Source organism: Schistocerca cancellata, chromosome 1 (genome assembly GCF_023864275.1).
Source record: "Schistocerca cancellata isolate TAMUIC-IGC-003103 chromosome 1, iqSchCanc2.1, whole genome shotgun sequence".
In the NCBI taxonomy this organism is placed as follows: Eukaryota; Metazoa; Arthropoda; class Insecta; order Orthoptera; family Acrididae; genus Schistocerca; species Schistocerca cancellata.
In genome coordinates, this window is record NC_064626.1 from 1,171,098,347 (window position 1) to 1,171,110,460 (window position 12,114).

Consider the following 12,114-nt stretch of genomic DNA (forward strand, 5'->3'; position numbering starts at 1 on the left):
CTCCATAAGTTCCATCAAACCCGCTGTAGACCACATCAAATGAAGAAGAACCAACTGACTTTCTCCATTTACCTAAGCAGGAGACTAATATTCATACTTTGACCCTGTACTGTAGGATAGTGACACCAAGACGATCCTTCTGTAGCCCAAGGTTATCCAAAAACACTTGGCCTACCTTTTTGTCACAATTATAACCTGAAGTATAAACACTGGAAAAATCCTATTTTTATGTGCGATGTTTTGTAACATATCGGTAAGCATGCTGTTGCCTGCAGACCAATTAAAGAACTTTACAAGCAGCGCATGATCCTTCTCAGAGACAGTCATGTTGGGCATCTCGTACAAAAACTGAGGAACAGCAGTGTGTCGCACATTTGTTGGTGTGTATTTCTTTCCTTCTTAAGTATATGGACAACCTGCACATTCAAAATTTCTGCGGAATCGAAGGTTTTGTCATGCAAATATTATTTCAGTTTGTTGGTGGGTGTTTGGATGGAACAGGGTGCATCACATCTGGATGTTTGTATAAATTTTGTGAGGTTAGATTTGATGTAACTTTCAGTGTAACATTGTGCAGTGGTTTGACAATCATATTTTATAAGTGTTATAAGTGAAATAGTTTTCTCTAATACCAGAATGACTTGATTATTTATGTGGCTTATGATTTGATAATATTCTGGAAATGTGTATCCCCCCCCCCCCTTGTTATGTTACTTCTTCTAAAATAGATCTTTGTATTCTGATTATTTTTCAGACAGCTTCTGCAAGGCATCGTTATAAAACCAAGGAGAAGCAAACTTTTCATCAGGATCTGGAATCATATCCAACAAAATATGAGAAGGTAGTATATGTTTAAGCAAATATGAAAATTTTCAATGTTATTAGTGATCAGTGAGGTAAGACATTCATTAAAAAAAAGGCTGTCATCAGACCGAAGGGTGATTTGAACACCATTGCTAGAGATGGCCTGGTTGGAGGTGGTATGACCTTCCTTCTTCCAAACACTGAACTGACCTTCTTGGTCTGAAGTAGGTGGCAGTACAGGTGAACATGTATTTTGAACAATGGTACGTATTCATTCGACAGAACTGACAATTATGGAAAGGGTAGATTGCTACTCACTTTAAAAATGACACATTGAGTTGCAGACAGTCACAACGAAAAGATTGTGACATGCTGAGATTTCAGCCAAAGCCTTCTTCAAGAAAGAGAGGAAAAAACACACACACACACACACACACACACACACACACACACAGACCTCAAAAACACATGACTGCTAATCTCTGGCATGCCAGACTGCAACTGTTACTTTGAATGGTAGCAGCAATTGGGATTGGGACAGGGAGGGGGGAGGGATGCAGGGTATGGGTGGGGGGCAGAGAAGAGTGCTGTCTCCGAGAGCGACCAGGGGCTACAAGGCTGCCTGGCAGAGCATTGGAAGGCTGTGGGAGAGGGTGGTGGAGGAGGGGGGGGGGGCAGGAAAGGAGAGGAGAGGGAAGACTAAAAAAGGGTGTGTGCGTTAGCAGAGGGTGTCACACATTGAGGGTGATAGGACCTGAATTGGGAGGAGATGTTAGGACGAAAGGGGTAGAAACTGTAGGGCGGAGGGCGTGGGGACATTATGTTATTGTAGGTTGAGGCCAGGATAATGTTGGGAATGCAGAATGTATTGTAAGGATAAGTCACATGTGCACAGTTCAAAAAACTGGTGATGGAGTGAGGATCAAGATGGCCCAAGTTGTGAAACAGCATGTTATGTTCAGCTGCATGTTGTGCCACAGAGTGGTACACTTTGCTCTTGGCCACAGTTTGGCAGTGGTCATTCATTCTGGTAGGCAGATTGTTGGTAGTCATACCAATATAAAAAAGCTGTCTCATGATTACAGCAGAGCTAATATATGACATAGCTGCTTTCACAGGTGTCCCAGCCTCAGATCAGGTAGGATAAGCCTGTGACAGGCCTTGAATAGGATGTGTTAGGTGGGTGGATTGGCCAGGTCTTGCACCTAGGTCTCCCACAGGCATACACATACGGTCTCTGTGGCAAGGGGCTGGGATTGGTACTGGCCTGGGGTTGGACGAGGATGTTGTAGAGGTTGGGTGGAAGACAGAGCACCACTTTAGGAGGTGTGGGAAGGATCTTGGGTACAACATCCCTCATTTCAGGGCATTACAATAGGTAAACAAAGCCCTGATAAAGGATGTAGTTCAGTTGCTCTAGTCCAGGTGGTATTGCGTGATGAAGGGGGTGCTCCTTTGTTACTGGTTCTTGGGGGGATAGTGAGAAGATTTTGTGTGTGTATGTGTGTGTGGAGGGGGGAGGTGGGGCAGTATGGCACGAGAAATCTGTTAGCGGACAAGTCTCAGGGATAGTGTCTGTCTGTGAAACTCTTTGCGCGACCTTCAGCATACTGGGCAAGGGAGTTCTTGTCAGTGCAGATATACTAGCCCAGATGGACAGTCTGTATGGGAGGGATATTTTGGTGTGGAAGGGATGGCAGCTGTTGAAATGCAGGTGCTGTTGGTGGTTGGTGGATTTGATGAAGATAGAGGTGTGGGTGGAGCCTTTAGAAAGGAGCTGGTCAATGTCCAGGAATGTGGCACTCCGGTTTGAGGAGGACCCTGTAAAGCAAATGGAAGAGAAGATGTTGAGATTGTGAAGGAATGAGGATAGGGTGTCTTGGCCCAGATCATGAAGATATCATTGAACCTGAACCAGGCTAGGGGTTTAGGATTTTGGGAGGTTAGGAAGATTTCCTCTAGATGGCCTATAAACTGGTTGGCATAGGAGGGTGCCAAGCAGGTGCTCATGGCTGCAATATTTCACGTAATAGTTCTCTCTCGCGAATTGTTAAGTTGTTGCTCTATGGTTTCTTTATTCTCTTTGTAACAACACATTTACGGAAAGAGTTACGTGAAATACTTTTATCAATGCTGTGCTTTGCTTTTCATTATCATCATTACCTTTTAGCGGAATAAAATGTGTATATGGAAGTTTGATTGTTCTGGATCTGGCCTACAATTTAAGGAACGATTTTTCGTAACTGCAACTCATGCTAGAAATCAATATATCTTCCCTACTTCATAATGAGTAAAAGTTGAAATTACTTTGTTATGCACACTAATGTTACAGTCCGTATGATCGTTCAAAAACACAAGTTCGCAGTGGATTTTATCTCTCGTTAAAATGCTATTTCACACCACGACTAGCCCAAGAACATGAGACTCTCATTAAAAAATACGTTGTCACTATAAAGTTTGCCAGATCAGAACGGAGCACAGCAAGATTCCTATCAGATTCTGAAGGTACATTAAATTATTTGCACTGTAAATTATATCCTATCAGCAGCCCGCGTCAATCTGCAACACATCATAAAATCCGCTGATCTTCACTGCCAGTCTGGGAGCTAAAAGAAATAATATTATTTTACTATTATTTTACCGCTTCCTTGCGGTATGCTCGACTATATCGTAAGTCGTTTAAATACGCCGCGGCAGCGGCTTTTCGTTCTCCACGCAGCTCAGCACCACAGATAATATTTATATAACTGAAAAATGTTTCAACAGGATGGGATAATATGCAAGCAAGCTTAACAATAAATGATACAAGTTTTCATTTAAACAACTCTATTAAAACCTTTAAATATCTCAGTGATTACAGACCTTTGTGAATTCAGACGTAATGGCGTAAAATGATTAGTCTCGACAAAAGAGTGCTACATTCGCGTTCTCTATGACAACAACAGGAGATCTTACTCGCGCAACTTCCAAACTAAGAAGACAAAGACATTAATCTACATCACGTATTATATACTAGTTCATTTCTTTTATCTCTGTTTAACATTTATCTTCTGTGTCGGTTTTATTACTCGCCGACGCAGACGTTTTCAAAAATAAATAATAAAAAAAAAAATACATAATTTTATGCAATGACACAATATGATACATCTAATTCTCTAATTACTACATAATATATTGTTTTTGTTTCTCTAGACGTTACAATGCCCCCTGGCAGCAATTGACTAACGTTGGAAATGTTCGGCAATATGCTGCCACTAACGTCTGTTTGGTTATTGTCTGTTACCTTGGTTGGAACATTCACCATACACTTCTTAGTTCTTTTACACTGTAGGTTTAATTACACTTTTTATACTGTTCTTACACTTTGCGAGGTGACCGTCAACCTAGTCCCAGGGTCATTACATTTATTTGGCTCCCCCATTCGGGCTACGTGCGATCAGAAAACCTGGGAAAACTGCGCCGGAGCCATGGTCATCTCGCCTGGTTTGTTTTAATACCCAGTTTGATCACAAAAAGTTCAGATTCTTTCAATGTTCACATATAACAAAGGCTATTTGTGAGATCATGTTAAACTTTTAGTCTCTTTGTTACCCATATAATATTTGTGTTTTGGATTATAATGAAAGTCACTTATTACACATTTTTACAGTAGTATCCTGAATCGTCCTTGCATTTGCTCGCGACAATTGGTTTAAAATGTCTAGCATTCATGCGAGTATACTTCATTAACATGACGAAAACATATTATATCTATATATCACTGAACCAATGAATACTTTGAGTCCGTATTGAATAACTCAAAAAAAAAACTGTTTGTCACGTCATTTAGTGTCCACTAAACCCTATTCATGTTAGTGCATTAAACACATATTTGATAGTTCATTTGAATGACAACAATGTTGTACGGAGCTGGCGGCGCGAAGCAATTGTTGAGTAGCGTCGTCTGGGACGCCGCGTGCCGACGGCCGCTGGGTTCGACGACCGGCTCTCAGTAACAGCGACGTCGTGCTGACGTGGCGCCCAAGCAGTCACGAACCGCGCTGAACCATTCGCCGATGTCGGCGAGTGGCAGTGGTTTACCGTGATCGGCTGGCTGGCGACACGGCACTCGTCTCGGCTTCTCCGCATGGCTCCCCGTCGTAGCGCATGAAACAAACATTCCACAACAGTGTACTATCTTTAAGAACACAGATTACTAGCTGTGGAAGAAGATGCAACTGGTTAAAAGCGTTTATTGTTCAGTAAGCCGTCGCTTCACTGGTATGCACAGGATGGTTTGGCGTGATAACAGGTTTCTTGTGGCATTGTGACACTGGTATTCAAGGTTCGTCACACGCACATTGTACTACACATTTTCACTCACTCCACGGTTGGTACACTGCCAGAGCGTCTTTCAACACGTGAAAATGTTTCGTAACACACATACTAAATGTCCCCATCGAGCGATGTTCGTTTAAATCGACTCCGAACGGATCAATAACTACTGTTTTTATATACTGTCTATTGTTCGTTGAGCACTGCCCTAGGACAGTCTGTCACTCAACACTAGACTTATCGACGTATATATTGGTGCAGATACAACAGTCATTTTCTGTCCCTGCTACACACAATATTCCGTCCTTTCCTCCATTGTTTATACGCACAGTTTATCTTTTTAGTACCTTTTAACTGTTCTTCGCATACTCACTCTCATCTACATGGCGTCTATTTGTTTTTACCTTATCACAACACACTTTTCATATTGTTACTAGGCGTATATAGCCCTTTTGTAAAATTTTTTAATTTTCTTATCAGTGCAGCTTGCCTGATTATCACCCATCTATCAAACAGATTTTACCATGTGCATGACAGCTTGACTTGGGCATATTGCTCAATAAATACTTCATTTAGCACTAGCATTATTTTTAATGATTTTTCCTATATGACTACAGTGTAGGTTCCACATTGGTTGACTTAATTCGCGTATCGCGTAATGAATATTCAAGGGCGTGTAACAAGTACACAGGCTTCAATTGAAGCATTGCTATATACAAAGCGGAGTTTCCACGGAACCGGCTTGTTTTTTGATTAGCTTATGCTCCAGTGTCGTTCTCAAATCACTACTGGCAGCAAACATCACATAATTGTTGCATATTACAAAGTCCATGTTTGGCTAGTCAAGACTCTCTCTCTCAGGGTTCCTTATTCTAATACAATTACAACAGTTACCTTACTATATTAGATTGCATCAATAATTGCACTTACATACTACATATAAAAAATGGTTCAAGAAATTAATCCTTTGTATAATGATTCAAGAAATTAATCCTCACTTATCAACAAGAAGATTGTTCGTTGCTTAATGAGCATATAATATTTTAAATGGCTCTAATTGTCTGTAAGCAAAATCTTTCCTGGGTAAGCTATTGCCTACTTTCTGAATCCATTTCCTCCAAGTTTCATTACACACAAATTTCTTTCTTAATACTAACATACTTATATTCTAAAACCAATTAAAATCTTCTTACAACTATTACTCATTATATGTGATATGTCACTGAATAAATAACTTCACATCTTTACGTGGATACAATCCTTTGATCTTCCCCGTATGGGGATGTGCTAACAAATAGCTACATTCGTGTGGCACGCTTATTACTTCAAAGGGCCCTGAATATAGCAATTGCCACTTACTATTCTGTTTTAAGGTGGCTGAGGATTTAGCGTGGTTACGAATAAGTACTAGATCTCCTACATTATATTTCTGTTCGTTAGTTACACCTCGGTCGTACTTCCTTTTCCTCTTTGCCGCACAGCTGGTTAGTCTGTTCCATATCTCTTTCATCTTTTCCTCCCTTGTTTCTGCCTTGACTGGTAGTCTCGGCAAAGGCGTGAGCCATTCATTCGGTGTCTCATTAAATCCATTCAATATCTCTACCGGTGGATAGCCTGTACTTGAATGGGGTGTTAAATTGTGTATTTCTACAAATTTTGGTACTAGCCCTGGCCATTTTGTATGTCGGTTCCCTATGTAGATTCTAAGGAACTTATTCAATTCTCTGAATATTCTTTCAACTAGACTTGCTTCTGGATGGAACCGGGATACCAGAATATGCTGTATATTTTGTTCCCGTAGGTAATTTTTCCAAGTTCGACCCGTGAAATAAGAAGCATTATCAGTCGTTATGGCTTCGGGTTTTCCCACTTGAGGCAAGTATTCTTGATTGATCCGCCTGACCATGGTTTTGGCAGTAGCTGATTATATGCAATAAATTGCCAAGTATTTGGAAAAAATATCGTACATGGCCAGTATATACTTCATACCTCCTCTGGCCATGGGATAAGGACCGGCTACATCCACAGATACTATTTGAAGCGGCCTGAGTGGAACTATGGGATGTAGTTCAAACTTAGTGGATCTATTATAATGTTTTGCTTTTTGACATATCACGCAAGTTCTAACTGTTGCCTGAATCTGGTGTTTCATACGGGGAAAGTAGCAGTATCTCGCCATGATCTCTGCACACTTTCCAATCCCTGCATGGCCCCATGCCAAGTGCGTGTGCCATATCATAACTTTTACCGACTGGTTAGGTATACATACTGCCCAGCAGTCTTCTTTCGTACTAAGTTTATGATACAAAATATGGTTCACTATTTTAAAACCTTGCTCATCTCTCTTGTTAACACCCTCTTCAATATTATTAATGATTTTTTTCCACATCGGATCTGCCCTTTGTAATTCGAACATGTTTTTACATATATATAAAAAATCCTTCATGTAAGTATTGTCACGCACTAACAGCACTTTATACTCCACGGATTGCTCTAACAATTCTGCTAAATCCGGTAATCCTACCGGCAGTCGCGACAGAGCATCCGCTATCACGTTATCTTGGCCTTTTATGTACATAATCTTTATCCGGTATTCTTGTAAGACAAGCATCCATCTCCTCAGTCTGGTATGGAATAGTTTGCATGACATCAAAAAACTTAACGCCTGGTGGTCACTATACACTCTAATCTCCTTCCCTTGTAGATAATAATTGAACTTTTTTACAGCCCAGACTACTGCAAGTGCTTCCAGTTCGGTTGCCGAGTAGGCTCTCTCGCAGCTAGTTAAAGTCCTACTGGCGAAGCCGATAATCTTTATTGTTGTCGGGTCGTTTCCTTCCCCCCACTGAAATAAGCACGCTCCCAGGCCATAGGAACATGAATCCGTCGCAAGACAAAAATCTTTTGACAGATCTGGGTGTTGCAAAATATTTGCATTCAGTAGAGCGGTTTTAATCGCTTCGAAAGCTTGTTGACATTTGTCAGTCCAAACCCACTGCACATTTTTTCGTAGTAGATTTAGTAGGAAATTCTCGGATTGCCTCTAGTTTTTTGTTGTCTGGGTGGATACCAAGTGGTGTAATAAGATGGCCTAAAAATTTAATTTTATTTCGTCCAAATTTTGACTTTTCTAGGTTTGCTGTCACACCTGCTTGCTTAAATCTCTCTAGTACTCGACGCAACAATTCCATATGTTCGTCCCAAGTAGCAGTAGCGATTACCAGATCATCAACATATACAGTGATTTTTTCTAATAAGTCTGGACCCAATACCGTGTCTAGTGCAGTAATAAACACTCCGGCACTCACATTCAATCCGAAGGGAAGTACCTTGAATTGGTAACTTCGCCCTCCGAATATGAAAGCTGTGTACTTCCTGGATTCCGGTGTAAGGGGAATTTGCCAATATGAACTTTTAAGATCGACCGAGGTCAAGTACTGTACTCCATGAAATTTTTGTATCTGCTCATCTAAATTCTCAGGGCGAGTCCGGACAGGTATGATAATTTTGTTAATGTCCCTCGCATCTAACACTAGCCTGATTTTTCCATTGGCTTTCGCCACTGCTACAAGAGGACTACTATATGGAGAGAAGGAGAGCTCAATGATATCCCACTCTAACATCTTCCGAATCTCTTTAGCTACCAATTCCCTCCTCGACCAAGGGATGGAGTAAGTTGCGCGACAGTATGTTTTATGGGGCTTCACCTCTATGTGATAGTGGTACCCTTTGACTATTCCTGGTCGGTCGGTAAATACCATAGTGTATTCCGATAGCAGCTGCGTCAACTGTTGCTTTTGTGTATCGCTTAACCCTTCAGATTCCTGCACTTTGGTTTTAAATGCCTGAACATTTATTTCAAAATTTCGATCCTCTAAATTCGGATAATAGAGGTCTGCTGCATGTGACAAATCATCAAGGTGTAGTACCCAAGGGTTCCTACCCTTGATATTGATTCGATTACAACACGGCACAAGTACCTCCTTCGATTTCATCATAGATAATTCAATCCTCCTACCCCTATTAACTATGCTTAATTTCCCCAAGGAGAGGTCGATCAATGCGTCCCTCTCGCGGAGAAAATCTACTCCCAGAATGCAGGCCACCTTCAATCCTTTAACAACGAGGAACGAGCTCACTATGGCTTCGCCCTCCTTACAAATCTCCACCTGCACCTGGTACTTAACTGATTGGCTCTGTGCACTAATGGCTCCAGACACCTTACAATTATTAACCGGGAAAGTCGGAATGCTATGTCCTTTTCCCAGTGCCTTAAATAACTCCATACTCATTACACTTACTGAGGCACCTGTGTCGATGATTATATTCACTGCAACATCATTGATTTTCGCTTCGATAATAGCTTGCACATTTTCGTTATTATCTTTCTTACATTCGTGCGGTTCGTTCAGTAGATCTTTATCCATACTGACACCATCGTTGTATCGCAGCATACGTATCCCAGGTATATTATTATCACTCGTGTTGCTCTCACTCCATCCCTCGGCCATCGATGGAGAGCATATCGAGGCCGATTCTAGTTTGTTGGATTAGTTACTTGTGAAGGACTTGGACGGCTATTGTCCGCGACCTCCACTATATGTACACTCTGATTTGTCGGCCGCCACGGCTGCGCAATAGGCGCGTTTTGCGGTGGTGGTCTATTGTTATCATACCGGTCATTACCCTGTCGCTCTGGGCTTCTTCGCTGATTTTGCTGCCAATTTCGATTACTCTCACTATAATTGCTCTGCCACTGACCTCGCGCATTTTTCCAGCGGTTGGTCCCTGACATTCCGGATTCGTACCGGTCGTCAAATCGACGCTTTTTGTTATAAGTTGTTTGTCCATACCCGTTCTGGCCTCTACCATTACTACCATTTTGCGAATGTTCTTGCCGCTTGTTACCACCCCCACTATTTCCATGGTTGTGGTTTTGTGCACTACTATTTCTGTCATGTTTACATCCTGACCCATTATTCCGCGAGTGATCACACGCTGATTTTGCGTCTTCCTGTATCAAGTCTATAGAATCTAGAACAGACAGGAAGTTTTCCATATCGCTTTCTGGTACGTGTATTAATTTCTCTTTGATATGAATGGGTAAATGTGATTTTAGTAGTCTTATTATGTCTCTTGGTGATATAGGTTCGTCCCAGTAGCGTGTTTTGTTTATATATTTTTCAAAATACCGTCTCAAATTCCCCAGACGAGGTGAGTACGGTTCGGGGTTATATACTTCTTTTCTTAGCCGCTCTTGTATACAAGGCGACCAATATTTCGACAGAAATGCCCTTTCGAACTGTTCATATGTCACGCAGCTGTCTGCTACTTCTGTAGCCCACAACGCTGCGTCACCTTGAATGTACGACATTACGTATTGAATTTTCTGTGTTTCATTCCACACACTGGGCAAGATATTTTTAAAGCTTTTTATGAATACTACTGGGTGTACTGATTTCCGTTCAGTAGTAAACGTTTGAAATTGTCTATTTTTGATTAAACTTTCTTCCACTAATATTTTTGAACTACATGGTTTTGCTCCTGGGACATATGCTGTGTGCTCCGAACCGAAGCTACAGCTCTTCGCATTATCGACTACAGATTCCCCATTGTTGTATCGCGTATAAGTTTGTGCGTTGCCAAAACCGTGGGCTGTTGGCGACAGAGGTTCCTGTTCCAAATGCTTTCTGCTTTGTACTAAACCCTTCTCCAGGTCGGATATCCGTTTGTTCATATTTGCTTGCCACTGCGGAATATCCTCCCTGAGTATTTGTTTGATGGTTTGCACGTCGTTCTGTACCTGACTATTTACTGCGGTACTGAACGTTTCGGGATCTCTATTTGCTATGGCTGCTTGTACTTTGGAATTAATGTTCTTGTCAATCTCACACTCCTTCACTTCTAGCCATGAGTTGAATTCTGTTTCAATTTTAGTTGCTTGTTCGTTCCACTTCTGCTCTACAAGCTGCGTGGAATCTATTTCTAGCTTTTCTACTCGATTAGCTAATACACCTATTTCGTCTACCCTGTTAGTGTTTGCTACTTGCAGGTTGTTGACCTGTTCAGTCAGCTCCTGCACGGCCTTAGGTATCGACTCATAATTCTGTTTCATATCTGCAATCTCTTTTTTCATGTTTTCTAACGATTGCACAAGTTGCTGGTCCCGCTCAGCTTGCCGGCGATCTCGCTCAGCTTGCTGGGCAAGGAAACTTTCTGTTAACTGGCGATCTCGCTCAGCTTGCTGGGCAAATTCTGCCTGGTAATTCAGCACGCGCTCTAATATAGCCTGAAGCGAATACCCACCAGGTAGATTACCACTCTCTGGTTCCTGCTTTTCTGGTGGTGGTACAACTTCTTTCTCTACATCCCCTTGAGGACTAGTGGGCGGTGGCACCACTTCCTGTGCCCCTGCCCCCACATTCTCACATGTTATATCCTCAAAGAGAGTACTAGTACTACTTGAGGTACCCGGTTCCACATTTCCTGCACTAACTAATTGTTGTTCCTCAGTATCCATATTGCTCGGACGTTGACTACGCAACTTAACCATATTCCTAAATTGCTTACTAAAACACAAAGTCTGACAGTTTTGCCCCTTGCACACAAAATACGTTAATTTATCTACACTAACTGCACACTAAAATTTACTATCTACCAATCTTTGTCCTGTCACAAACACTAACATCAAACTACGTACAATATGCACACCACTAGCGAAATGAGATCACTTCACTGGAGCTCGACTTCTACAAACAGGACAACTACACTGTAGTCTTACCTTTAGTTTATCTTATCTCGGGGTTCGGCTGCCCCCGGATTACGTAGTCGTTACAGCTTCTCAGTACTATCAGGATCGTCTTCTCAGACTCGTTTGCAGTAGTACGTTTTGTCATGAAAGAGTGTTTACACATTCATTAATACATAGCATTGATCATGATATACATACATACATTCATCACTAAATACATATATATATCTATACATACATAACAA

The 12,114-nt window shown here is 41.5% G+C and overlaps 1 protein-coding gene across 1 annotated transcript in view; it reads left to right on the forward strand.

Moving 5' to 3' along the window:
- Positions 1-12,114, forward strand: part of LOC126094026 (probable ATP-dependent RNA helicase DDX28) — a 95,936-nt gene that overhangs the window by 10,521 nt on the left and 73,301 nt on the right. The window contains exon 2 of the mRNA XM_049908764.1: positions 755-841. Within this exon, the coding sequence (XP_049764721.1) occupies positions 755-841 (87 nt within the window). The remainder of the gene's footprint in view (positions 1-754; positions 842-12,114) is intronic.